Raw genomic sequence first — 27692 nt, 5'->3', positions numbered from 1 at the left:
AAGGCAGAATTGGCAGGTAAGTGACAAGGCGATTTCGGAGTGCTCGTCATCCCGAACTGCCTCATTAACAGCGGGGTCCGGTCGCTATCGATGGAGCTCGACGCAAGCGGCCACGCCTCAGCTCCCCCACGGGTCTCGTGACAATTGTGCCGTGAATGTCCCACTTCTATCCTCGCATCGATCAGTCTCGACCTAGTATCGCTAAGGATTGTGTGAGTCAAGTCTGTTATCACGAAAACTTGCCGCAAGGCCTCAAGCTTTCTCTGTACAGCAGTGAAATTTGATCGGCATCTTCGTGATTGAGTCATCGAATCTTCGCCAAAGTTCCACGCCACAACGGTCCACTCAGGACGTCGCTCTCTGCTTGCCGGAGCCCATCCTCGCGCATTTCCAATTCGTCAATCTAGCAACATCGTTCTCCTTATCATGAATTGATCATTTTAATATCTCAACAATGCCGTGAGAAAGAGGTTTCTAGACATTTTGCATTCCATTCGCTCTCAGGGTCGTCACTTAGGCTTGGTCACACAATGGAATTCAACTTGGAACATGACTCTTGCGTCCGTCGACCGTCCGAAGATCGTTTTCGAAGCCTTGAAGACACGTTGCTTTTTGACCCTCTGCCTAAGGACACTATGCTATCACCGCCAGCAAATTGCCTTCATAATTTAAAGTGCGCCCAGATCAGCCGACGCAAGCCCAGACGAGATCTAGGCAACTTGAACTGAGATGTACCTCACCACGCTTATCCTTCCCACCATTTCAACCCGGCCAAGTAAGATTCAAGTTATTGGCTCAAACTTGGAGTATTACTCTCCAGGTGAACATAGAAATTAGTCGAGGAACGATCGTTGCATCTAGTGGTCTGCTGGCTTCTTAAGGTTGACTTGATGAGACTCACCTCGTACTGTGAGCCAGCTGAGCGTCGACGCATCTCGTAATTGTTATCAGGATACCATCATTCCCTTGAATCAAGGAAAGAAATATTTCTCCTAAAAGTAATGCAGCATCCTAGCTATCTTCTAGTAAAGACCACAGCGATATTTGCTTCCTTGATGCCATGAAAGACAAGGTCTATTCCGATTGGGGTTTATCTGCTTCTTTCCTGGCAGACTACAGTGCCATTTGCTCATAGCTGGTCACATCAAGTTCTCTGAGGCGTAGGCTCAAGCTTAGCCTGAATTTCTGGAAGGAACCTGCGACAACTGACAGCCACAAACTTGTCTTGGGGGGTCCTCGACTCCACGACCATGTACCGTCAAAATACACAAAGCAGAAAGCATATGTGTATGAGCTCAAAGCCTTACGTTGCTATGTATGCAAGGAGCCGCATAGCCGCTATGGAGATGTCGGTCGTTCGTGCCATCTATGCAAGAAATGTACGAGAGCCGAATGAAGCAATACTCGTTTGGAATGCCATGTCACAATCAACAGCCTTATATCCGAGAGTATTTCTTCGTCGTCATTGACGGATCCTGTCAAATGGTCCAGCAATGAAGTCTGGCGCTGTTTACCAAGTCCGGACGATTCTTCATTGTCAGAGCACCTCGCTCGCCAAATTCGGCCTTGCTATCCACGCTTGTCATCATCAGGTACCTTCTATGCGGTGGGATGTGTCCTGTGTTTCTTCAGACGTAGTTGTAGCGCGAAGCGGTGGAAGATTTCGTTGACCTTGGTGATTTTGACCAAGTAGCAACATGCGCGGCGGGGGGAAAAGACTCATACCTGCTCTAGAAATACTGCAAGTACTCGTTTCAACGCATCCGGCTACTGACTAGGGAAACACTAACTCGGATCAGATCAACGAAGGAAATGCCTTCGTCTGTCAACCCGGCAGGTTGAATGTCAGCGTGACAAAGAGTCGTCAAATCAGCTTCGGAGTTCCCGAGATATCAAGGTCGGTAAGGGGCAACGTAGCATTCCGAGCTCCGAATTACTCAACTATCACACTACATGAGAGTAATTCAATCAATGCTCATACCTTTGCAGAGACATAGGGCAATCCGAAGAGTCTCCCACCACTGACGTTGTCACACCAGCGGAATGATATTAGCTGCGAAGGCGGCATGTAAGTCAACTTGTTAGTAGAAGCAAGGGATTGATTACCTATCAAACACTGTCCGTATTATACTGAGTTCTGAGTCTGACTTGGGTACATAACGTGTCGGCAGCTTCCGAACATCAACACCTTCATGCCCAACAACGAGCTCAGAAGAAACTATACCCCTGCCGCAAGAAGTCTCGAAGAGCCAAAGCCACCATTCATCCCATGTTGAGAGACACAAGCACGGCCATTCCAACGCCACTCCATACAATTGATGATCGTTCGTGTAAGATATCAACGTAAGCAACACACAAAAACCCAAAATTCTGGAGCCCACAAGCTGTTATCTCGGATCATCTCAAACGATTTGCCACGAGCTGAACAACCACGAGTTCACGGCGCTTCGCGCACATACCCAATAATAAACGATGAAGCCCAAATGCATTGCAGATCTAGCCGCGTCCTCTTCACAGCCACACACGTTTCAACGCAGGCGCGCTTCTTAAACTTGCTCAAGCTTCAGGTTCATCAAGAAAAAAGCTTCATTGTTTACGCATGAACAGCGAGGCTTAGATATCTCCAAGTTACATGTACGAACGTCCTAAACAGAGCGGGTCTCGAAAGCTTAACGTGGTGAAGGAAATAGCATCAACTAGGAAGGCAGGTTACGGAGCCTGTCCTAGGAGCCAGTAATTTTTGCTTGCTCGCCAACATCTCTTTGGACCCCCAAAAAGGAACAAGGCTAAAGGTGTCGTTGTCGTCGAACAGGGTGCTGACGTGAGTCGATGATGAGTAACATCCCGCTTTGAAAAATCAACCCTCCTCCACTCACACACGGGTTTAACAGGGCTGAGGGCAGGTGTATGCATACGCAAACAGATACCGGCAAGGTGAGGGTATAGGCAAGGGGACCAACAAGCCTTGTCCCTTCTCCTTTAGCTTTACTGTCTTTTTATTTTTCTGTGGCTCGCCGGCCGTTCTTGCTCAACGGTTGACGGATTTTATCCCGGTGAGCCAATTACAACAGCCCCCAAAAGCTTGGGAGGTTCAAACCTCCGCCCCGGAGCTGGGTTCTTCCCACAAGGATCTCGGCAAAGCCACGCACACCACACACACATCTCGAGGCCCTCCTCCCCAAACTCGAACCCAGGTAAAGAGAAAATCACCTGGCATATACCCATTCCAGAATCGCATGTAATTATCTCACCAAGAAAGCTCACTTCCGTCCTACATTGAGAGATTGATCTGCAACCCACCCTCCCTCTCGGATGGATGTACCTTAGCATGGTGATATTTATAAACGTAAACCCCCCCATCTTCCAGCTGAACAAGGTTATCAAGAACTAGGCAGAGACTTAACCCATGCCCGTGGTCCTCTCCGCCCCCTCTCCCTCAGCCATGCAGACCGAGATTCTCTCTCTAGACCAAGGAAGAAAGGCCCAAAGAGGAAAGAAAAAAACAGGTCTCTGACCGAGAAACTCTAGAGACTGGGGGACTCTTGTACGATTCTACCGTCATTGAGTTGCGGGGTTCCCTATACTAGTCCCAAACTCTGAGAATCCCACATCTAGGTAATTTGAAAATGCGCAGTCTTGGATGGGAATCTCACGTGTCATTTCATATTCTGCTCTCGACTAAACTTCCCTAAAGTTTGTTTTTCCCATTGCCCCCCCCCCCCCCAACATCCGAGCCTCCCCTCTTTTTGAACGAGTGTGTAAAAGACTAATTGTGTGTGCATCGTGACATTCGAATGCGGGGAAAGAATTTCCTCTCGGAATGGCCTCCCATCGTTGTCATCATCATCAAGAGAACTGTGAACCAGACTCCGATATTCCCAAGAAACGCCAGATAAAACAAGAACAAAAGTAGAATGAAGTCCGATGCCTGCCAGCCCATGTTTGCCATCTAATAATAGAGCCAGGAATCTCAAGCACGCCGGGACCCAAAGCAAGTAAGAAGAAACCAGAAAGAACAAAGCTGATGAGAAGAGTGAGTGTGATGAAAAGAGAAAAAAATCAGGCGAACCTCCGCATTCGTCAAGCCACTCGGTCGTATTCCATCCGTACGTTTTTGACAGTCATGTCATTCGATTGCGCGTCCATATCTTGAGCATCCGATCTTTTTCTTCTTTTTCCTCGAAAACGAGTGAGATGTTCTTCGCGGCCCCTGTTTTTGCTTTTCTCTTGCCGCTCGCTCAATTACCCATTATCCGACCCCTCTCTCTCAAGGCAGCTTTCCCACTCTTTAGAGGGTGTAAGTCTGCATATCCTGAAACATGAACATGTTGTCCGCGAATTCCATCGCGCCTGGGTGTGACGACATGCCCATGTGGGCGGCGGCGGTCGGATCGTAAGCCATTGCCGGCGCGGCTGGGTGTCGCGGCATGTGTTGATGTTGCTGTTGTTGCGCCGACCTCGCTTGCGCTCCCCGAATCTTGAGGAACTCGGCGTGGAGGGCAGAGTAGGCTTGGCTAAGGGAGTCGTTCTTCTGCTTCTGGTCTGAGAGCATGACCTCGAGATCCTTTATGCGCTGATCTTTGCGCTCGAGGTATGCTCTTTGTGAGGCTCTGTTTTGTGCTCGACGACGCTGTTGAAGATTTGGGTTAATCCACTGCTACAATTGAGTTGACGTCAGGTCTGGAAACCTACTGAGAGCACCGAAGGAGGCGCATTCTTGTAACGATTTTCACGCTTTCTCTTAGCTGGGCCCTTGGTTGTTCCAGCTTTCTCATCCATGGTAGGCTGAGGTGATGCTGTATCGCGGGAGGAGCTCATTGGGCTAGGATAAATGCCTTGGTCGGTGCCATTGAAGTCGTTTACAAAGGTCATGTCAAACTACGACACGCATTGGTCAATTTGAAATCTCTTTCTATGTGAATGAGGCGCCAACTCACGGTTGAGATAATGGGGCTCGTTGACTCAGATGAGCTGGCAGTGTCCAAGTATTGCTCTGTTTCGTCATAGACGTACGGTGCTTCCATATCCAAGAATGCATCCATGTCGTCGTACATGTTGAGTGGCAGTGAGTGGTCCATGTGTAATGATTGGGTGGCAGTGGGGCGAGGCATGGAAAAGTTATATGGTGTATGAGATGGAAAACGGGTCGATTAGATGTTGTCTCGTGGTTCAAGGGCTGTGAAGTCTGGGCGAACAGTGGGATGATATATACGAGGAGGTAAATGGGCAACGCGTCGTCTAGAAAGGTGTGTCTGGAAGGTGATGTGTAATGCGAACTAAGCTACACCATGATGCTTTGCAACCGGGCTGGGAGGAAATATATATGGCGCGACGCATGGGATAAGAGACGCAGCAGACAAAGCTAGGCTCCGGACAGGGTGCCGGTATGTCAAGACTCGGGGAAACTAGTTAGTAGAGCAGAAGCTACATGCACATGTGTGAAAGCAGTATCCTCTGGTTCGTAAATACGTAGGTAAGCAACATTTTGACAGACATTGCCAGGACCACAACGTACATACCGGCAACGCAACAATCCAATGGGGCACAGGGTCGTCGATTGGGCCCCAGATAGCGCACCAGCTCGTGGGCTGCTTAGACGCATAGCAGTCCCTCTCGCACCCTCCTTGTTCCTGGTCCCTGGTGTGGTGCTCTGGGTAGCGTGATGGAGAAGCCAAGAGCGAAAGAAGAATCGCCGCCGCCTCCATTCTGGGCCTGGTCGAAGAGCTTGAACCGGGTGGAGGGGTGGTGATGGTGCGGGCAGGGATGGGTATGGAGACCGCCGCTGTCTTTTTTGCATTTGCCAAGGACCCGCTTCGAACGGGCTGCGATGTTGCAAGGGGTCCCAGCAAGACGGAACCAGATTTGAACGGGTTGACGGGTTAGGACGGGAGACGGTGCGCAAAGACGGAGGTGAGGGGTCGAGTAAGCCGACGCGGTGCCGTTTAGCTTTGGCCCTGCCGCCGTTGCATGATGCTGAGCCTTCTCGACCACGACGTCGTGTGTAGGCCAGTTGGGATAGCTCTGCGTCTTCAGGTTCTTAATCTGACGAGTCGAAAATTCAGACGACAGGTTTACGAAAGCATCGCCGCAGCCAGATCTAGCCTCTTCGTCTGGTCTGCTAGATTCTTCATGATCCTAGCCTCAATGAGAAGAATTTAGAAAACCTGGAAAGGCAAACGTCCGTGTTCTCGCCTCTTCGGTCTCCTCTTCGGTGAAGACGACGCCAAAGTTATCTTAGGCTCGCTTCTTCGCTGCCAAAAAATCATGCTCGCTGCGAGTCAATAGCAACACTGCATTGCCAACGGTTTTGAGAATCTTTTCCACAAGCCCATCCATGGCTTACTGAGTTGGCCAATCCGTCCGGCATGCAGAAGGTGTTAGTGACCGGCGCTGGAACCACGAAAGCAACCTCTGCATTCGTCGACGTTGCCCAAGACCGAGAAGGCATGGGAGGGGTGTGGCAAGTCGGTGGGCTGCTGCCGAGCGTAGGAATCGCAATCCCGCCTTTTGGGATTCGTTTCCCAGCAGCAAAGCTTTATTCTGGATAGACTTCTCGTTCTAAAGGGCGGAGCCCAATTTGGAACTGAGCTGTGGGGGGGGCAGCACAGTAAGGGTGTATGCATAACGCGGCAGCAGCTTGGTGCATGCCGTTCTGTCGCCGTTCTCCGGGGGATCTCGAAGATGAGATGCCCAGTGCGTCAAATACCCTTATTGGATCGCCTGCCGGGGCGAAGAACAGGACGACATACTCCGAGATTGGATGGGGCGTTGTTATGTCTGGTTGATGACATGTAAAGTTGCTGGACGGTGGTGGCTGTTACACGCTTCGGCTTGCCCTGTTGCCCATGCCAAAAGTCCTTCTGGGCGTTCGTATCAGTCACAGCCGGCGCAGACTCGGGGCTGCGGTCTCTTGTCGGCTTCTAGCGAGAAGAAGTGTCCAAGCAATATGACGAAGGTGATGACTACGTTGCACAGGCTTCGCATGCTTCCGAATCCCACGAACTTGGGTAAGAGTTGCCAATGCTACTCAACCCCAAAAGAAGCTGTCTGCGTTTGCTGTTCTTTCCGTACGCATTTCATCACGAACCGCACCTACAATTAATGGTATGCAGGATAGTGGCACATTCACCGCGTGAGTGCAGCTTTGGCAGGGGGTCGTTGCCTTGCCAGGCTGGCCCGGTCCCAGGGCCCAAAGCTAAGGTACTCCGCAGTGCCAACAATAGAAGTCTCCTCGAGTCTTGCTTGCGAAGAAATGGGCACCTTACGTCAAACCTGCTGTGACGGGACTGTCAGCTGTCAATGGTGGTTGGACGTCTTCTGGTTAGACTTTAACTCGGTCGTCGGCCGGAGCTAGGGCGAGGCAACTAGAAATTCTACACTAGGACACAAGAGAGATGCTGGTGGGATCCTATACGCACTTCCCAACTTAATTTCCGCCAGAATGGCCAATCCCTCCCGTCGCTCTTTTGATCTTGATAGACGGCATAGTTTACCGATATGTATCGAGGAACCTTGCGACAGTGTTGTGATGCTGTGCTTCGGTCTACAGCGCATTCAGCTAGTCGGGACGGGGAGTGGTGTGGAACAACATGCGAGAACAAGAGAGAAAGAGGGGGGAGAAGTAACATGGGATTTGTTGTCTTCTCCAATTCCCCCCAAATCTTGTGAGAGTGGACTCTCAATCCGGGGTGGGACATCGCGGACAAGTATCCGATGAGAGGTGGTGTTGGTCTAGGCCGTGGGGTCAATTCTGCAACATTGGCATAGTGGAACACTTGGGATGTGTCTTTTCATCCGCCCATGTCTAGTGAAATTCGCAAGGGCCGACGGTCGAATACCTTGTTGCTCCTTGCTCTTGCAGCATCCGTATATTGCACGGATCTTCATCTGATAAGCGGTGGCCCTGCCAGTCTGTCTGATGTCTTTCGCCCCCACCACAGCCACAACTCAACCATTTGAGGCTTGGATATCTTATATCGTATCGTGTAAGCGATTAACCTCAGTGAAAAGAAGGGAAACGATGCCTCATTCCTTGAAGGACTCATTGACCAAATTGTGAGGAAAGTTGGATACTGAAAATGAGTATAGAGCGTGTCCATTGGCGTTCGACGGGGCAACATGAGTGTGATGTGACCTGTGTAGTGGAATTCCGCCGCACTAGCGGGCGTTGTTCTCTCATTGCAACGTTTTGCCGGTTTTCCTTACCAAGACAACTGATGTTGATCTAATGCGCCGTTTCAAACTGCTCATCACCGTTATCGTAGCCTCGCTGTTTTTTTTTTTTTTTTTTTTTTTTGCGAGTCGAAAAGAGGAGGCTTGAGTAAGTTGGCAAACGCCGCATCCATATTTTTGCTGTAACATGATCTGATCCGCCGCTTCTCGCAAGCCGTGAGGTGACCTCGTGGTGTCGACCTCATGGTTGCCACCTCCAAATAACCTTAAGGTGAGGCGGCCGAAGATCAGCATTCCTCTTCCTCCCCGGATCCGAATCCTATCGTTCGCAGCCCGTGCTCCCGGGTGGAACTCCACACCGGAACTCCCGAAACGGTCTCTTACACTTCGCCTTTGGTTGAAGTCCGCTTCCCAACCGGAAATAGCAGGCCATTGTGACAATTATGGCAACAGAAGGATGCCAATAGTTTGCCGCTCGTTGCATGATTTCTGCGAGATTTGAAGGGTAAGTTTCGCCACGGGTCGGTCGCTATTCTCGAGATCAGGCAGCCATATATGGTCCCTGTTGTAGTCTTCTCGACCCCATTCTCCGCTCCCGAGTTCAGCGGAAGGGCGGGGTTCTGATGCATGGCTGTATTATTCTTGGTGTATTTTCGAACCCTAGTCTTCCACAACTGTACGAACATGCCAATCACAGGCCCAGCTTTGTTTTGTCATGCTGCAGCCGTTAGCGTTACCCGCGTCCCCATTTCCCGTGGAACCATACTTACTGGGATTCAGGCGTTGTCAGGGCGTTCGAAGGGTACTAGCCCCCATAATGCGAAGGAAGCTGGCTTGAGAACCGGTGGTCTCTGTTGCCTCTACGGCGGGCCATGGATCGCGAGTATTGGTGAGTGACGACAGTCGTAGACTGGTTCATCTGGCCTCGACTAAGGATAGAGTAATCCTGGCCCGGGAAGATGGGATTCAATCCGTAGAGCTGGATTGATGACGGACGGATGAGGTTAGAGCTCGGCCGAGTCAAGTCTATTTTAAAAGCTGCCGACCCACCTTGGCGACAGCAGGTGAGTTACGAATAGCTGAGCCAAAATCCACGAACGTAGGCCATGGTATACAGTCCCCGTAGCGCTCTGCTACAGGCCCCGGGCGAGAAGCAGAACAAAATTGTCGAATGAGATACCAAGGCCTCGTCCGTCCATGTATCCATGGAGGTGTCTTTCAACTCGGCGTTCGCCCGCAACATGTAAGTTGGTGTTTCTAATGCGACGGGGTAAATACTAGCAGAGCGGAATTCCGTGAGAAATTTCGGGTCCAATCTCCGTTGACTCTTTGATAGGTAGGTGTAGGCGCGCTATCGGCTGTAGCAAAAGAGATTTCTCTGTCAAAATCAAAGGCCAGTTCTCTTCGTTGCTATTCTGCTAATCAAGTGTGATTGCTTGCCCAGTCAAGAGCTGGACAAGGTGGTGCCATGCACTTTTGTCACAAATGGAAGCACTCAGTTGACCTGATGAAAATTGTTCTGTCCTTGAGATTCGTGGAACATGAGAGACAGACTCATCTTCATGTCCAGGTACATGAGCCTTCGCTCTTCATGGCGTGCATGAGCCACGTGCCACGACGGGCCAGGGAAGGAGGGAAGAAAAGAAAAAAAAAAAGCGCTTGAGATATGGCGGGATGGATTTCATCCACAAAGATAAGGGCTGCTTCTTGAAGATCGCGGTTGAGTGGATGCCGGCATGATGTCCCGAAATGCCGCAAGCCGCAAAGGGCTGTCACACTTTGTGCCGGCGGCCATATGACCATTGGAATGTGCCTGCCCTGGAAAGCGAGGACCATGAGATGACGGAGAAACTCGCAAACTTCTGCAAGGCTCTGTCCTTGAGGCCATGGTTTGTTATTAGCGACCATATGTTGTTTGTTGTATCTGAAGGTCAATACTGGAAGTCGCAATGGCTACTACAGCTGGCTACAACCGCAGAATTGTACGTGGAAATCGCTCCTCGAAAGCGAATAGACATATGCCGTCTTCAGATTGTCCTACGACATCAGGCGCCTGCGGAGTATACGGAACGGTCGAATGCGCCCCTTACACTGCCAAGATTTTGAACACCGATGAGAAATGCGAATGGTCTTCAGTGCTCAAGTTCAGAAGGTGCGGTGCTCTTCCAAACCCCAGGAATCCAACGCGACACCAAAAAGTTGACACGATGTGGTATTCCCGCATAATTGCTGCATGATATGGCAACGCGAACAACGGTGGCGTAACGAGCACCGTTTTGCCTCGAGACTTGGAAGTTTGGCGATTTGTCTCGGGGTCTGCGGGGGCGTGCCACATGGTAGTTTCCCACTATAGATTAGGCAGAAGGAATCTTTGCAAGTCGGTGTCAGATTCCACTCTGCGGCGTCCAGGCTGTTCAACTGATGGTAGGTGGCTGGCAGCGTTTTCTTCGTCCACGAAGACCGTCTCTCTCCAACTCATCCCAACTATTTTCCGAAAAGGGTAATTTTTGTCTGCCCCAGCACTGGAGTTGCTGGGATGAGCCTGCAGGGGGGGACTGGACCCATCAAGCTGCACCCGCCTTTACGCTAAGCCGTTGCCATTCGCCCCTTTGATTGGTGAGAGCACATTTTAGCCCCATGCGAATTTCTGGGCACCTATGGTCCCAATTTCGACGATGAGTTCCCTCGAACCATCAGAATCATGGCCTTGGGCTTCGGGAGTGTTTAGGGGTTCATAGCAGTCCTGTGTTTGATCAAAGCGTCGCCTTACACCATAAGAGAGACCGGCTGAGAGACTGTGAGAGACTGTGGCGGATTCGTTTCTTGGGCCTCGCATAGCTCTTCGATACGGAACAAGTACTCATTCAACGGCTCGGTTCAAATTCGGTTGTATGCACTTTCGTTGCTACTGGTGTAATGGGACTGCTGGTACTGAATCGAGCTTAAGGGGGTCCGTTTCTGGCTTCCAAGCAACCCGGTTCGTTTGCCATCTTTCTAGATGGGCGGTGGCTCTAACAATTATGACAGTCGGGACTTCCTGCACCGGATGCAATGATGCTGCTGAATCCGACCTAGTCGAGGCCCCTGGCTACCGTCGTGGTATTTCTCCGTCCTCATATGCGCCCCAGTCAAGAATCCATTGATACGGCGTAGGAAGGTATAAAGACCCCATCATCTACCTATTTTCGGTTCACGTATGCGGACCCATGCTAATCGATTTGAAAAAGGTCCATGTCGAAGGAAGGATGCTGCAGAAGCGGCTTCCTGTCTCTGTTGGCCAAGTCCTAGCCCTATGCAGGGTCTTTGCGGGCGCGAGGGGACCATCACTCTCGTCTTTTTGATATGTTCATACGCTCGCCGACATGGGATCCTGATGCTCCCGGTTTGCCCCGGCAATACCTCAAGCGAGGCGAGGAACACATTCCTGGGGCGGTCCAGCAGTCTGTATGGCCGTATCTCTATAATCCTAGAGTTTTTGAAGTCCCGCTTCGGCCTGATAGATGCCGGGACCGAAGCCAATCTTCCTGCTCATGTCGATTGCCTGCTGGAAACGCTTTCTTGCGTCCTCCTTCTTTCCCAGTAGGGCAGCGATGTCACCCATGTTTGTTAATGCTACGGCGCAAGCTTCGTCACACTCTTCGGTTCGGTCCTCTCCCTTGACATCCTTTGAGTGTGAGTAAGCATTGCTAGCCCAGTTCTTCGCAGCTTCCAAGAGTCCGGCTCGGTCTGTTGGCATGTTGGGACTGACTATTGCGTCGGAAGTGGCAGGCGCGTTGGGAATGGCGTCCAGCGGGGTCTGAAGAGGGTGCTGGGCAAATGCTGCAGCCAGATTGTTCACTGGAGAGTGTGTCAGTTTCATTCTTGAAATATACTCTAACTCAAGTCCAGGGGCCTGAGGACATACTGATAGTTACTCGATGACAAGGGCTAGCACAAAGTCGTAATGCTTGGAACAAGAGAGGTACTGCCAGATGGAACTGGGATTTAGTCTCGTAGTGTTGGGCGAGGGCTATTAACTCTGTCAGTAACCTGAAAGTGGGTACGATATAGGGGGCTTCATGGGAGACCAACACTCCATGGCACCGCCAATTTCTTCTGGGCTCATCCAAGAACCTTCATCCTTCTTGACGCCTTCCTTGTGGCGTCGTTTTGACTCTGCCAGTGCCGTTTCGACGGCCCACGTTAGTCGGGCCAGGGAGTTTTCTGGCTCCAAAACATGCTCGTCCGAGTAAAGGGCACCAAGCTTAGTGCTAGTTCCGACGGCTTTGGCCAGAAGGCGGGTGCGCTTATGCCACAGGTTTTCGACAACCTTCTCCTCGCCATTCTCCGGAACTGCGAGTCGTTGATTTTCCAACAGAGGCTTCGCGGCAGGCGGCTTTCCTGACTTTTCTACTGTTCCATCTGCAACGGAGTTCTCCATCCATTCCACCCACTTGAGGCAGTCTCTGAGCACAGAATCCAACACAGTAATGGCTCCTTGGTAGTTTCCGATCTTTTCGAGCCATGCCGCGGTCTGGATCCTAATGCCCAAAACATCATCTGAGAACGGGTCTAGCTGGAGTTCATTGCATTGTTCCAGTGCTTGTTTGTAGTATTTCCTCGCGAGATTCGGATCGGGGCTGATGTTTGTGTAGTAGAGGGCTCGGCGGAGGGATTTGGCGATGGGCTTGGGATACTTGGTGAACTGACGGGCCATGAAGTAGTCGAAGTACAACTTGACGATGTAGATGGAAACACCTGCCAAGCCAGCAAGACTGAGAACTTCGGGTCAGCTATTTATCCTAGAAAACAGCGACGGCTTGAGATAGCTCACATTGCTAGTGCTAGCACGAGCTCCTCTGGACTTTCTCTAAACATCCTCTTGATGCCCCTCGGCGTCAGGGAAGTTAACAGCGAGCGAAAGGATATCGCCCTCAAAAGCTGACTTGCGGAAGGTGGTGGCGGTGGCGGCGGCGGCGGCGGAGAAGAGGCATTGTTCCTTTTAGAGCCATTATAAGAAGGATTTGAAGTGCTATGGTGTCTCAATTGGGTATGGCTGCACACGTTTGAAGCATTCCGAGGTGTGCTTGCTCGTAAAGCTGCTGTGGACGTTCCGGGCGACCTTGCGATCTGGCGAAGCCCCAGGCCATTGATTGCCCGACATGCCGCAATGCGCGACACGGCCATCGTTGTCATCAATTGAGAAGCAGGCACAGTATCGATTCTCGGGGCTCGGTCAAGCTGTGCGGTATGGGCCAAGCTCGTGCGACGGAGCGTGGTGGTTGACTGTAATCGGGCGGCTGTCAAGTGACGTATCAATCAAAAATCAATGAGAGTTTCGCCTGCATTGTTCGGCAGGTCTGGAGCTCTTGCTCTGGTGGGTCTATACTAATCAATGCGCGACCAATCACACGAAGGCAGTTACTCCGAGGCTCAGCCAGCAATGTCGCAAGTGCTCCCCCACCTTGACCGTGGGGAAGAGCTCCAGGCTCAGAGGGGCAAATACCGAGCTTCTTTCTCCCCGCCATCATATATTTTGTGTGTAAGAAGTCGACGTCTTCCTAATCCTCGCACTCCATATCCATCCAACATCACATCGCTAGCTCAATAACTTCAAGCTTTACAACAGCTTATAGCCAAGCAAAGGCCAGCAAAATGTCTGGAAAGTTTGAGCCCAAGAACCCCGTCACCCTGGCCCCTCCCAAGGATGACCCCATCACCCTCGAGGAGTTGGCCAAGGCCGATGGTAAGTCGAAGTGTTCTTGCCTTTACTTATCCGCTACGAAACTGTCCGGCAGCATGTTTTTGATGCAATGATCATGAGGGATTGTGTCAGTTGTTGAAGAGAGCGGGGCTTAAGATCGTGCTCGAGTATCTTTTCCAATCTGCAGTTCATGAACACATGTTCGTGGACCTGGAAACGGTTGCGGCTCAGTCATCTCTTTCATCAAGTGGTCTCGAAGATGCCTATATATGCTTGGCCTCGCATGCAACTGTTTTATCATCGTATAGACCCCACGCCAATAATTCTAACAATATAACAGGCTCAGACCCCAATGGAAAGACATACGTGGCGATCAAGGTAATCAAACACGCCGGCCTTCATTTTCTACGCAAATTTAATGTTTTATGATCCAGGGAATCGTATACGACGTAACAGGTAACAAGGCATACCAAGCAGGAGGATCCTACAACGGTAAGGAAAACATTCATCTCATTTTGCAGTCTATCATGACTGACAACCCTTGAGTTTTTGCTGGAAAGGACGCCTCTCGTGCTCTCGGAAAGACCTCAACAAAGGCTGAGGACGTCAGCGCCGACTGGCAGGATCTTCCTGACAAGGAGAAGGGTGTCCTTAACGACTGGATCACCTTCTTCTCTAAGCGCTACAACATTGTTGGCCGCGTCGCTGGCGCTACCAACTTTGAATGAAGATTACCAAAAGCTCGGCTCTGAAGCTCGAGCGAAGGGTGAAGGAGGTTGTGGGCGAAGCGGGAGGCTAGGGATATCCGTCATTTGGCTGTGAGACGTTACCATGAGCGTGTGTAAACGTAAAAATCAAACTGAATACCTTGCGTCAATAATCCCACGCCGAGAAGTGAGTGAGAGAACATCTCGGGTGACCCTAGTTACTCTCATGTTATGTAGACCCAGACATTCGTTGATGTCTAAGTCGTCTACAGCTGAAAATGTGTTTCCTCGCTACCATGATATCGAGATTCCATCGCACATTACAAGGCTCCGATGTAAAGCTGCCTTATACTCAAGGAAGTGTGCGATAAAAATTCCTAATCCATCCACACACATGTGTTAGAATGTGTACTGCATATGTCGTTCATATGCGATGCCACTGTTCTTGCACGACGTCGCGACACAGTCCCGGGCGTAAGTAGCTACCCCTACATCGACGATCGGTGAAATGACGCCCAATCGCTCACGACAAGTATCTACTTCGACTAAAGAAACAGCCATATCTCGGGCACCAGTTTATATTGAATACGAAAACCATGTGGCTGAGCAGAGATTTCCAAATCATTAAGTCGTTGAACAAATGACAAATGACGTGTCCCAGAGTCACTGCAGGCTCCCAGCCATTAACATCGCCTTGCGTTTCAGCTCTTCATCCCTTTTCCTTCGACTTGCCCTGCAGAAAACTGATCGCGTTAACAGCGTCACAAATCCCGTTTCATAGGGGCAGCTCAATCTCTAGAGTCCCTTTGTACGACATACCTTGCAGAAGTACTTGTTCATCGTGCTTACGCACTTAGCTTAAGCCCGACATCGTATGGTTGGGCACCTTGAGATCCGGTTGCTCCAAAGTAATTTATGCTGAATGAAATGCTTCTTTATGACATGGAGTATGCTTCTGCCATCTCTGATGAGACCTAGAACGGACGGCGCTAGTCTTGGGACTCGGTGAAATTGTTTAGGAGATGTCGAAGTACGGGACTCTACACTCGAGTGTACAACCTTTGACAACTGCTTTAGCTCTGTCTGGCTGGAGAATAGTCAGTAGCGAAATTTGGGAAAGTTTCGCCATGAAGTACGAATCTTGATGGGCCTGAGGCTTCAGCGAAGCGTGTAAATGGGCAGCCTCAATCACAGATGAATGTCCTCTTCGTTTCAGGGTTCAGTTTAATGTCCTAAATACTGTCCAGTATTCTACCTACTCTTGAAAAGTGTGTAACAAATGCTTGCAGAACCGTGTCGGAGTGAGCCTTGGTACTTTACTCCAGGCACTCCGGAATCAACAAATCCCAGAAACATCAGACCGATGTCAGTCCTCACGTCACTCCTCGTCAAAGTAATAACATGCATAAGCCCGCGTAAGATTTGGGTCGTTCCTACAGAAATCTAGACCATGTAACACAACTTCCCAGGCTGCTCATCATCCTGCTAGAGCAGGGAAACACTGTCATCCAACCCACTTCATTGTAATAAATGAGAAAGAGGACAATTACACTGAGCGTGACCACCATATACTTTTCGTTCTACCATCCCCCCACAAATCAAGTAAACCTAACATTCTGTGTGGGACAGAAACTCTTGCGATCTCTAGCTATTGAAACATCTTCGAAAATCACAGTTGCTGTATAGACAATCTGGCGTACACTTGAAGCCCCTATCTCTACGATATTCGCACCTGACCCAATGAACATAATCCATGCCACTCTCCCCCTGACGCGCAAAGGTGCTCTCAAAAAAAGAAGGCTTGAAAGCGACTGGACTGAATTAATGGGGACGTTGTTGCTGGCCGCCAATAAACTCCTGCTGACGATGCTGCCCGGAGCCGAAATGCGGGTGACCCTGTCCCTGCCAGGCCAAGATGCAGTTATCGCACGGGACGCTCTGCTGCCACGAGTTGCGAAGAACCTTGACGCCGAAGCATTGGTGGCCGGGATCGTTGCGGGCAAAGTGGCAGTACGACTTGAGCCGTAGAACGGAGTGGTTGCAGGTGAAGAGGAACTCCTCCCAGTCGCACATCTTGAGATGGGGGGTTTTCGGTGGGGGAGTACTTCGTGCTCTTTGTAATCTGATTAAGCTTATAACAGCAGCTACGACTCTGAGTCAGCTCGTTGAAAACATTATGATTACAAGAGAACGTTTATATACGTACAGTCTGGCCGTCCAGATCCGTTTCAAGGGATGTCCTACAACTGAGACTATCCGAAAAAAGCGTGGTTTTGCGAGAGCCGTGAAAGCTAAGAAGTGCTACTCAAGGAGTTGTGATCTGAACGAAGTAGACGATGTGAGTAGAGGTGAATATGAGGAGGATCTCTGTGGTTATTCTCTGGCGAGTTCGCTCGATCTTATATACATCACATCCCCGAGCTTCAAAGTATCGGCCGCAACAATATCTGTCATATTTATCTAAGAGTCGATTTGCACATGGACGCAAAGGGTCTTGCCGAAGGACGTTGAGAAGCCTGGGTACATGGCACACTGTGCGTGTGTTGCTGCCATATTGGTGGCATGCCATGTCAAGATACCTGCTCGTGAGGATGACCAGGTTTAACGTGGAGTGGTGGGGGCGAGATCACCCATTATTTACTCCTTGCGAGCTCCAAAAGCTACCTAGCCTTTGGCCATAGAGGTGATGGATCATGCAGGCCGGAAGAGAAGACTGCATCCGTTGGCCGGGTAGATGAAGAGAATGCAGGAACTACTTCGTTTCCCGGCACGAGGCGCTTCGAAGCCTGCCTCGGGCCTTGAGGCATAGAATGAAGTCACCAGTGAGCCAGATATACTGATGAAACGCCAGGATGTTCCTTCCACGTACACGTTGCAAAATAGATTAAAGTTGAAACATCTTGAGTTGACATCATAGCTCTGCAGCAGACGTTCATCAACATGTCTTTAATAGCATCGGTCTCACGATGTTGAGCGGCCCTCCGGGACATTACTGGGCCGCCCCGTCTAAACGCAGTGCTGTTCAGTATATCGGCAGATGTTTGCTATTCTCAACCGGGCAGCCACCGCCGTTGCTATTACCTTGTCAGTTGTGGATGATCTACACTCTTGTTCTGTTCCTCCCATCATCGCATCAAGTTCGTCTCGCAACTGGAAGCAGTGTGTGTGACATTATCAACGTCAAGAATTTGACGGCCGAGAGGGTGGCACCTGTGCCACCCAATCAGTCTAGACCGTCAGGTTGGGATCCAAGTCGCTTGCATCTTGCGGAGCGGCCCGATAGGCGGGTTTAAGTAAGCTGAGAGGGACACTCGCTCCTTGGCAAAGAGCAAACATCGAATATCCGTCTGCGAAACGGGCGAGCCACCAGGCGAATCCGAAGATACGGCCGAATGATCCCCTTAAAGTAAAATCTATGGATGCCATGATCCTGGAGACGTAAGAACACAATGGAGCCGCGCGGCGCAAAAGCGAAGGCTCATGTGGTGGGGAGTAAATGTCGTGTCCAACATGTTGCACTCGTGATACTGTGCAACAAGGGACAATGCCCCGCTCAGTTGAGCGTTTTGTAATCGCATACATATGTAGCCATCCACGACTACTGATCTTCAAGTGAACGGTAGGTCATCGGAAATAAGTAGCAAGCTCCGAAAGACTCCGTACGCAGCGAAGGTCTGTACTATCGGAGAGCGACATAAATAATGACATATCATATCTTTTCCGAAGCACACTCTCGTTTCCTGTCATGCTTATCCAACCTGGGTCTTGCTCCCCCACAAAAGCGCTCACGCCCTTGAAAATGTGCAGTTTGCCCAACGGAAACGAGGGGACAGATACACATGGATGGCTGCGAGAGAAGAAGTTCGGCGGAACCGTGAAAAGGGACATTGCGGTGCTCACGGCCGTCAGTGTATTGCAATGAAGACATTGCTGCCGCGTCGTAGTTAAGAGTGTGCGCCCTTGCGCAAAGCTTGTCGACAAGCTTGGTCAACTTCTTTGTTGGAAACAGGAGCGAGCACCGGTGTGCGGATAACCTCAGGTGACTGATAGTTGGCCGAAAATTGGATGCGATGATGCCCAAAAATGGCGGCTCAGGCTCGAGGATGTCGCCTACCTACCTTATTTTCGCAGCCATACAGGTGGTTCCGGCCTGGCTCAATGACAAGGACTGACACTATCGAGACCATGGAAGTACGAATAGATGATAGCCCATGATCTAGCGGTTGCCATCTAAGCCCTTGTACTCTATATTGAAATAGGGGCTACTGATGACCTCATTGGTCTTGAGCGTCCCAGCCAAAATTGGTTGTGTCAGCCGAGAGAGACAAGAGTCGAACTCTCGTGTAGATATGCCCCCAGAGCGCAGATTCGGGGTAAACTGTCCGTGGCTGGCAGAAGTGTTGCATAGGAATGAGTGGGATAGAGAATATGCTCCCTCAGGTTAGGTACCTTGGTTTACGTTCACTCGCAATCGCGTTAATTCAGATATTTCGTTTTCCCGCCGGTTTCAGGGCGATTTGAGAAGAGGGAGTGTTCTGGCATTCGAATAGATGATCGTGGACCTCGTGTAAGGTCTTTATCGAACCCGTTATCTGTCAGTATGTCCTTGTCTTTTCTGAACGGTTGTGCTTCGGCTTGCTTTTTCTTGCTTGTTCGGTCGGCCCAGGTTGTGGCGGTGATGGAAGTGGAAAAATGGCGAACCATCTTTGGGACGCCTTGGAAGGTGCGGCGGTGGTTGCCTTGCTGGCTGCCTCGTGTGGTTGCCTACATTTCTTTGACCGTTGATTGGATGGAATGAGGCGACGGCGTACTCTGCTCACCGAGAATTCCCCAAAAAGCAGGGCGGACAAGCGAATGACTGCGCCCTCGCGGTTGCCTCATTGGCCCGGTCCCCCCAAACTGTTCCCCCAAGCCGCACCTTCCTCAACATCAGTCACGCCCTTCGTCCTCTTCCTCATTCCTGGCCGCCAACTGACTGCCTTTACTCTCGCCTGAATGACTACAAGTCCTGCCCGTGCCCATATCGCCTGAACAAACCTTCGCGCTTCTTCCATTTTGTCGTCTTTCACCCTGCGATTTGCGTCCCGCGATACTTCGCCCACTCGGTCGCCCAGCTACCCATGTCTTGCTAGTCCGGCAATCTACTGTCCTCTCCCGGCTCCGACCGACCCACTACGGACCGGTAATTGAACTGCATCAACCTTACCCCCTTCGCTTGGTCGTCCGGATTTCTCTTCGTCCGAAAACATCAATCCAGAGGCCAACGCCCCTATCTGCGCCGACCTGAGGCTTATTCAGTCGAGAAACGGCTCATACTTGGTGGACTTGGACTCGGGTCGAGTCAAGACCTCTTCGCCACGCACTGAACATAACAAAGGTGGTTGGGTATCAAGTTTAGGTGACCTTGGTTCAATCTTGAGTTGGTTATCCTCCTCTCTTTATCCATCAAATAAACCCATCAGCACTATGAGGTTATAACCTCAGTTCGGGCCAGTGCCTGTTGACTTGATACTGTGCACATGCTTTCCTCTAGTCAATACAACATGTGCCTAACGCCATGCGAATAGTTCCCAGCTAAAGTCATCAGATCTAGTCGGTTCCTAACCAATTTCTGCCGACCTCTGGTCGATGAAAGCCTGCCTCGGACTATGATCATGGATCCTACGAAGCACAACCAGATGGCTTCGATGCATGGCTCAGACACACGAGCCAGTATGGAAAAGACGACAAATCAGGGCTTTCCTCCCCAAAAGACTGCACCAGTGCCATGGGCATTGATGAACTTCTATGGAAATGACACTTCACAACCATGGGTTCCCGCCGGAATCTTTCCCGACTCTCATCAAACTCAGCAGTTGAATGTCTCAGGCGATCTTCGGCGCCGCAATCAGGCTCACTTCGGGGGCGGATGGAGGAGCCCTCTCGCTTCAGAATGCGGTACCGTACCACAATACTTGCCTTCAGACTCTGGTTATGAGAGTAGGACCAAGCATAGCGTTGATAACGCATCTGTCTTCAACGATGTGGACCGAAGTCAAGACACTCACAGTATCTCGGGCCAACTATTGGACTTTCAACTGGGCCCAACGCCTACTGAGTCTCATTGGAACCTAGGGGCTACTCCCATGTCAGTGACACATCATGGTGCGGCCGATAGTAAGCTGGTTTGTGACCACTGCCGTGCTATCTGCAAGACCAAGTCGGAACTGAAGTGAGTATCGAAAGCAATGCACTCCTACATTTTAGAAGCACATCGTTAATACTAATTTTGTAGCAAACATCACCAGCGTCACCAGAAAGCCTTCAAGTGTGATGTTCAAGGATGTACCCGTGCAGAGGGGTTTGGCACCCAAAATGACCTTGAGAGACACAGAGGAAGTGTGCACCCCGAGCTCTTCAACTCGGGTCCGCGATATCGCTGCTATGAAGGACCATGCTCAACGAAGAACAAGATATGGCCGAGAGCCGACAATTTCAGGCAACACCTGAAGCGGGTGCATAGTATCGTTCTGAATCCCGAGGATGATCTTAGCGAATATGTTGTCCAGTGAGTCAATAAACATAAGTCAAGAAACATTTGTAGCTGTTCAAGGCGCCTGACAGGATACAGAACTACCCAGAGGCCATTGGGAGAAACGTATCAACAAAGTACACAAGACGTCCTTGAAGGTGTGGGCGTGGGCTCGGAGGTGTACTACCAGGCTCCTTCTATGGCCTGGGGCGATGGTCCATCGCCAATGTATGACGATGTTCAACTCTCCCCTCAGCATCCAGGAAATGGCTTGGAGATCAACCTCATCGACCCGTCCTTGACGCAGATTGGCGGCTCAGCGCGCAACGTCTGTCTTGAATCATCCACTGCGGACAAGGCCATTTCCAGCTCCCCATTGCACGAACATGATGGCCAATCGGTCTGCGACAGCCCTCAATCTCACCACCAATATGTGCAGCCTAGAGAAGTTTCGAAAGCGCCATCTCCAAGGATCATGATTGGAGAGCGGAGGAGTCAAAGATCCAATTTCACTCGCGAAGGCAATTCCGCGAGCGCTCCTGCCGCCATGGAGTTGAATATCAATCTCAATACCAATGGACCAAGCAGAGCCCGCAACGAGATTTTCGAGACATCTCCGATAGATCCTTTGGATTCCGAGGTCACTAGCACTAACTCGATCCCTTGTGCTTCGGACGAGACTATTCTTAGGAGCCAACCTGCCAACAATGATTCGGCCCAGGGAGAGCAAATATTCAATCAGCCTCTTCCCGCATCTCCAAACAAGAGTATGAGTGAACAGGCCATGCTCGAGTTACTCTCAAAGATGCCCAAAACCGTCATTGAGACATTTATAAAGGCACAGATGGAAACGCCTCTCCAGAGATCCACACCGAACACAAACGGCAGTGCTGACGGCCAGCATCGGTGTTCAGACCCTGCCTGTGATAAAGTGTTCAACCGCAGGTGTGAACTTAAGTGCGTATTACTCCTGTCATTCCACATGTATCGGCTGTTAACCAAGGGATAGGAAGCACATGAAGCGTCACGAAAAGCCGTATGGATGCACATTTGCCGGTTGCAAGAAGAAGTTCGGCAGCAAAAATGACTGGAAACGTCACGAGAACAGCCAGCATTTCCAGCTTGAGGTATGGAAGTGTTCCGAACAACGGTCTGAAGGTGACAATGAGAGTTGTGGCAAGGTTTGCCATCGTCGGGAAACTTTCCGAAGTCATCTTCAAAAGGAACACAAGATGGACGACTCCTCCAATATCGAGAAGGTCCTCGAGGAGTGTCGCGTCGGACGAAACGGAGAACCGAAGTTCTGGTGTGGCTTCTGTGTCAAGATCGTCGACATCAACAGAAAGGGTGCCAACGCCTGGGCCGAAAGATTCGATCATATTGACAACCACTACGCTGGACGTGACGGCTCAATCAAGAAGGACCACTCCCAGTGGGTAGCTGTCGATCCTGACTCGCCAGGCGTCAACGTCATCGGATCTTCGGACGACTTGAGTGATGCAGACTCGGCCGATGACATTGTAATCATGTCTGGCTCACGAAAGTCGACGATTAATGGAAGAGGTGTCAACCGTCAGTCAAGAAAGAGGGGCCTGGACGATAGCGCCGAGCAGCCCGGCCGTAAGCGGATGAAGACATTCATGTGGGAATGCGTGAGTGACCCTGAGACTTCTTCGCTCTGGCCTTTCAAGATATGCTAACATGACGTCTAGTGCTCGTGTAAATGGGCTGCAGACCATAAAGTGCATTCGGCTTGTGTGAACTGCTCTCACGTGCGTTGTGGTCAATGCAGTGGGGAGTGGGTTGAGATTCAGGAAGACAGGGACGCCAACAGCACCGGCGACAGCTCGAACCAGGTGTAGAGACATTGGAAGGCCATGAACACGACAGCAAAAAGCGACCCCTGAGAGGCATGCGCTGACGCAATGTTTTGTAATGGATGACATGGAGTTATGATGGTAGGGCGAAGGATGACATGCGATGGAAGTGCTCCACGATGGACAATGATTCCCCCTTTTTGCTTCAATTTGGCCAGGCTCCAAACTTTGGGACTGATGTTTGGCTGCGTTGGATTTTTCAAGTTACCTCGTTATAGTTGAGAAGAGGGGATGGCATAAAACGGCGTCTCGGGTAGCGCCTATCAACAAGCAATGATTTCCTACCTTCAATGTCACAGTCAGCAACTTATCAAACGTTGCACCCTTTGCCCATGCCGAGTTTTCCGTTCATCGTCAGCTCTTTATTTCCTTCAGGGATTATCTATCACACGGTCATATGGCTTCCATGCCTTTGGCAACGGCATATGTGTTCTGTCTGTCTACGTGTGTACATGTCAAGAACTAATAACCATGTAAGTAAGCAGAACCCCTGGAACCAGACATTAGCTCCTTACCGAGATGTCCTCCTCTTTCTCTTCCTTCTTGGGCCTCGTCCAAGCACTTGATCGCAGTGCTAGCAAATGAGGTACAAACGAACTCCAAAATGTCCCGCAGCGGCCGACGCCGAAGAATCTTCAGGGGTATGGCCCAAGAAGCCAGTAGAAGCAGAGATCCCGTAGAGGGACGTCGGGCCTTTCTTCGACGGCAAGCGGTTCCCGGGACCTGGGCTTTGGGTACGGAGTAAATTGAAATGTTTGCTTTCTCCCGACGAGATTCCGTGTCAAGAAAGAAAAGGGCTGCGTGCGCCCATCGCCCACTGGAACATGCGGCGCTTTTCGTTCCTACGGATTCCCGTCCGGGACCCCAGACCCCTTGCTCACTCACACGTTGCTCCGATTCCGTAGGACTGGTTTGACCACCACCACCACCACCACCGCCACCATTACCGCTGGGAACAAAGGTCATAGACACCCCCTCCATCTCCTGTAGATCTTACGCTTCTTCACCTCTGACACCCACGACACGACTTCTTCGGGACAGGTCTCATTTTGCGCCTCCCCTCTCCCCCCTTCCCTTCCTCCATCATCCAAACATGCCAGGTACACCTTGTAAAGATAACCTACCCGTCATCCGTGCTGCCCTCCCTCCCCGGGCCTCCATATATTTGGGGGCCACAAGACAGGCTGGCCCAGCCTCGGCGGGAGCAAACAGCCCGGTATTGGCCCGTAATACAAAAGTCGAACCACTGTCCTGTATGGACTCTGGAGCAGTGACCCACGTTGTGTAACATGAAGAAGCTTGGGGGGTGGAGAGAGAGAAGGGGGGCGCCAGCCGCCAAAGACATGGCGAAGGCAGGGCAGGGCAGGGCAAGGGCAGGGCAAGGTTGAAGATTGAGAAGGCGCAGACAAGTCCGAAGCAGCAAGCAAACAGCCACGGCAAGGGGGGTGAGGAGGAGGGGACGGCAATGATGTACATGCAACACGCCTCGTGGAAGATGGAAAGACGTGGCTGTGCTCACTTGGTTCCTCTCATCTCCCCCGAAGTCTTCTCAGCCCTGGGCTTAGATCTAGTAGGGATGTGCGTGTGTCGTCACAATGCTTCATGCTTCGGGGTGGCTCGCTGGTCGTTTGGGGAAAAGGAATCGAGGACCTTGAGTCGATGGAGGAACGTTGGATGTACGTAGGAAAGAGTTCGCTTTCTGTATCCTGGCGGCTACCTTGATTCGACTGTTCACATCTCAGTCACGCGATGGAGCTGCTGAGAACCTGGGTAGAGTTAACGGCCGTACGCTCTGATATTGGTCAAATATGGTCGCAGGATCGTTTCCGACAACCAGATAACAGCTGAGAATGAGTGAGCACAGTATTCGCAGTAACCGTAGATGGTAGGCGATACCACCGTCCAATCAGTACAATTATAGACTGCATATTGTTGGTCGACCTAGGCCTGGACCAACAATATGCAGTCCCGAGACAATAAGCGATCACCGTGTTGGGCGCTACGCGAGGGTTGGTACTGACCTGCTGTCACCATGCTGTTCTAAAGCTAGTTTAGAGAAAGATCAGTCCCCGGACTATCAATAGCAAGCCTAGATATTTCAGCTCTTGTCATGGATCCCGCCGATCCGAATCCAACAAACTCACGCAATGACGGTGGGTATCTTCTTGTTAATGTGCCATCGTGAGCTGGCCCAACTTCGCATGCCACCATCTACTAATCATTTATCGGCGGCCGCAAAAAGACTAGGCACATCTTGACCCCGGAAGAAGCCCGAGTTTTGAATGTCACGGGGATCCTACTTTGTAATGGGCCTTGAGAGAAACCCTACAGGACCAACTTTGGTCAGGCCATCTGCAGGGGGCAAGTATGAAGAGAACCATGAGACGATAAAAAACCCTTGAGAGCGTTAACGCAAAGTTTACACGAAGGCCTCGATCTGGATCATCTGTCGACGCTGTACTGGAGTCCTGGACCAACAAGCTGGTACCACCACGGGCGTGTTGTCTCCTTTGGGAGAATCCTTCCCCGTAGATGCTTGCAGATCGTTTCATAACAGAACATTTGACCACCAACACGACTCCGCCTTGCCGAGTAGAAGTGATTAGAGCTGCCCAAGATCTATCTCGTTTCTGATCTGCCGATTTGAGAGGCAAGGGGTTGGTGAATCAAAGAAGCAGGTCTCAAAATCCCGATGCCTAATTAGCGAGCAGGGCCCTGGAAGAGGACTTTGGCGTTAATGGCGTCGACTGGTGTAAAGCACGCAGTCTTGCGTACAGGAATAGAATTGCCGCGCACTCCGCGCCAGTTTAACAACACTTGTATTTGCGCGAATTGCGCCAGTCCTCCAAACTCGCGCATGCAACTCACGCGCACAATGCTGCAAGACCCGCGTGTATTGAGGATTCAAGAGTCAAGACATGGCTTCATGATAGACTTGCGAAGGCGCGATCTGCTTGGACTGTGAGCCCCCCGATAATTGTTGATGTAACAGCCGCGAATCTGACAGACAGGGCTCATTGCCTCTTCTCGAAGCGTCGAGGCCGAGGAATGGGCGGGCTCATTTTTTGAAATTTGTCTGCGGATACTTGTGTAACGATGCAATATGGATGCAAAAACAAGGATCCAGCGGAGCTGGCTCCTGTTGCGACTTGACATGGTTGATGTCTGGGGAGGATTTCAGTGGTTTACGGAGTAGTGATTTCGTGTTCAGCTTTGGCTTGGCCGGCCAATGAAGTCTGTGCCGTGCCATCCTTGTTCGAGATGTTGGGGTCTGGAGACAGTGGAGAGGAGCCTATGAGCCCTGAGATGGGAGATGAAGCCACTGAGTATCCGTAGTGTATCCGTACAGACTCAGAAACCCCTAACCTTGCATCTCTTGTTGCCGCCCCGGCAGGCAAGTAAAGTTGACAATGCTCTGGACGATACCTAGGAGGAATCTCCGAGCAAGTGGTCGCCTAGTAGGCCTTGAATAGAATTCCCGCAAAGCTGCATATCGGCGAGGTAACGATTTTGACGAAAGTCAAACTGCTCGGCTAGCTACTGTTGGTGAGACAGCAGATCCGGACAAGGAACAAGGAGGAAGGGGGCAATGGCGTGCCATCATACGGTCAAATCCACGAGCAAGCGCTCTGATTTCTGGTGCGCTTAAGCTCTCTCGAGGGTAGCAAACTCCTCCTCCGTACTCTCGTACTAATACTCGTCTTCGGCGATGTCGGTCGAGTCCCCACGAGAGATCGACAGGTTAATCCGAAAGAGCCAGGGGTCTCGATCCCCCGGCGCTTCACAAATTCGCACATTGCCCAGTCGAGTGCTGATGTGTGCTTCTCAAGTTCATGGTTGCTGGTCTCTTGGTATGTGTGTGTCCATACACGCGAAGACGGATTATCTTCAGATAATCAGCGCCAGAGCACAACGTGTGCAATTGTGCGTTTACTGTACCCATAAACGGTAATCGTATTGGTAGCATACCAGTTGACTGGGAGAAGAGGACGGGACAAGGACGGGAACAGGAGCGAAGGAGCGATCGTTAAGCGGACCCTGGAGCCCTGTGAGATGCCAAGACTCGCTCTTTCTGAAAGGAGCAGAGGCGTGCTGACGTGAAAGTGGATTCACGCCATGATTGCAGTGAATGGGTGTACGGATATGGAGGCTTCCATTCCCCAAAAGGTGTGGATTCCGTTGTGGATGTGACGCGTTGGGCGAGTGAAGCCGGGAGGTAGACACGACCAACCACGTTCTCTCACTGAGTCGTAATGACTTGTTGGCAAGGAGGAGCGGGAGCCAAGGACCCCGGGGGTGGGATGCGCAAGGTAGCTGAGGTTCCATTTCTTGTGATTTGGATTTTGGAGACTACGCGGTGATAGGAAGTGTGTTTCAAGGTGTATGTAGCGATGATGGAATCAATCAGCCAGCCAGCGGGCAGGGTTGTTGGCAATATCAATAATGTTCGGGGGTCGTCGGTGTTTGTGGGGCAGGAAGACAGTCCGAATATCTGCGTCTAGTGTCCGTTTTAGCGTGGCGCCGTCCATCCGTCAGTTCGTCCGGTTTGCTATATCCGGGCAGATAGTTGGACCTCGTGGGACGTGGAGACGGCTTCAAGGTTCAAGCCAGGAGCACCGGGGTGCTGGTGGTAGGGAGGACTGGGATCAGTCCCAGACCTCCCAGTCGTGCCAGTGTATGTAAGCCCGTTGGCCGAATGGCTTGCCGTACAAGGCGCTGGGCAGGGTATGTAGATGTGGGAT

General features: G+C 51.0%; 8 protein-coding genes across 8 annotated transcripts; 3 read left to right on the top strand and 5 right to left on the bottom strand.

Annotated features, from left to right (window-relative positions):
- Window positions 1–4288: 4288 nt before the first annotated feature.
- Window positions 4289–5078, bottom strand: CTAM01_00839 (bZIP transcription factor; the record flags this gene model as incomplete). Its single annotated transcript, XM_060516886.1, has 3 exons — window positions 4289–4630; window positions 4693–4878; window positions 4938–5078. The coding sequence occupies 3 exons, from the start codon at window positions 5076–5078 to the stop codon at window positions 4289–4291; spliced, it is 669 nt and encodes a 222-aa protein (XP_060388348.1).
- A 514-nt stretch (window positions 5079–5592) lies between these two features.
- On the bottom strand, window positions 5593–6448 carry CTAM01_00838 (uncharacterized protein; the record flags this gene model as incomplete). The annotated part of the gene is made up of 2 exons (XM_060516885.1): window positions 5593–6135; window positions 6344–6448. 2 exons carry the CDS (start codon window positions 6446–6448, stop codon window positions 5593–5595), a joined length of 648 nt encoding a protein of 215 aa, XP_060388347.1.
- Window positions 6449–7020: 572 nt separating this feature from the next.
- Window positions 7021–7281, top strand: CTAM01_00837 (uncharacterized protein; the record flags this gene model as incomplete). Its single annotated transcript, XM_060516884.1, has 1 exon — window positions 7021–7281. The coding sequence occupies one exon, from the start codon at window positions 7021–7023 to the stop codon at window positions 7279–7281; it is 261 nt and encodes an 86-aa protein (XP_060388346.1).
- A 4357-nt stretch (window positions 7282–11638) lies between these two features.
- CTAM01_00836 (TPR domain-containing protein) lies at window positions 11639–13301 on the bottom strand (the record flags this gene model as incomplete). The annotated part of the gene is made up of 5 exons (XM_060516883.1): window positions 11639–12009; window positions 12077–12181; window positions 12244–12926; window positions 12986–13150; window positions 13216–13301. 5 exons carry the CDS (start codon window positions 13299–13301, stop codon window positions 11639–11641), a joined length of 1410 nt encoding a protein of 469 aa, XP_060388345.1.
- Window positions 13302–13806: 505 nt separating this feature from the next.
- On the top strand, window positions 13807–14583 carry CTAM01_00835 (cytochrome b5-like Heme/Steroid binding domain-containing protein; the record flags this gene model as incomplete). The annotated part of the gene is made up of 4 exons (XM_060516882.1): window positions 13807–13897; window positions 14196–14233; window positions 14290–14347; window positions 14402–14583. The coding sequence occupies 4 exons, from the start codon at window positions 13807–13809 to the stop codon at window positions 14581–14583; spliced, it is 369 nt and encodes a 122-aa protein (XP_060388344.1).
- A 1800-nt stretch (window positions 14584–16383) lies between these two features.
- CTAM01_00834 (uncharacterized protein) lies at window positions 16384–16635 on the bottom strand (the record flags this gene model as incomplete). The annotated part of the gene is made up of 1 exon (XM_060516881.1): window positions 16384–16635. The coding sequence occupies one exon, from the start codon at window positions 16633–16635 to the stop codon at window positions 16384–16386; it is 252 nt and encodes an 83-aa protein (XP_060388343.1).
- A 3581-nt stretch (window positions 16636–20216) lies between these two features.
- CTAM01_00833 (uncharacterized protein) lies at window positions 20217–22935 on the top strand (the record flags this gene model as incomplete). Its single annotated transcript, XM_060516880.1, has 5 exons — window positions 20217–20773; window positions 20837–21109; window positions 21173–22030; window positions 22083–22725; window positions 22786–22935. 5 exons carry the CDS (start codon window positions 20217–20219, stop codon window positions 22933–22935), a joined length of 2481 nt encoding a protein of 826 aa, XP_060388342.1.
- A 3945-nt stretch (window positions 22936–26880) lies between these two features.
- Window positions 26881–27276, bottom strand: CTAM01_00832 (uncharacterized protein; the record flags this gene model as incomplete). Its single annotated transcript, XM_060516879.1, has 1 exon — window positions 26881–27276. One exon carries the CDS (start codon window positions 27274–27276, stop codon window positions 26881–26883), a length of 396 nt encoding a protein of 131 aa, XP_060388341.1.
- Between the last annotated feature and the right edge of the window lie 416 nt (window positions 27277–27692).

This window comes from Colletotrichum tamarilloi (assembly GCF_030869305.1).
Source record: "Colletotrichum tamarilloi strain Tom-12 chromosome Unknown Scaffold_2.1, whole genome shotgun sequence".
Taxonomy (NCBI): domain Eukaryota; kingdom Fungi; phylum Ascomycota; class Sordariomycetes; order Glomerellales; family Glomerellaceae; genus Colletotrichum; species Colletotrichum tamarilloi.
The sequence above is the reverse complement of the archived record's forward strand: the minus strand, read 5'-3'. Positions and strand labels throughout refer to the sequence as shown.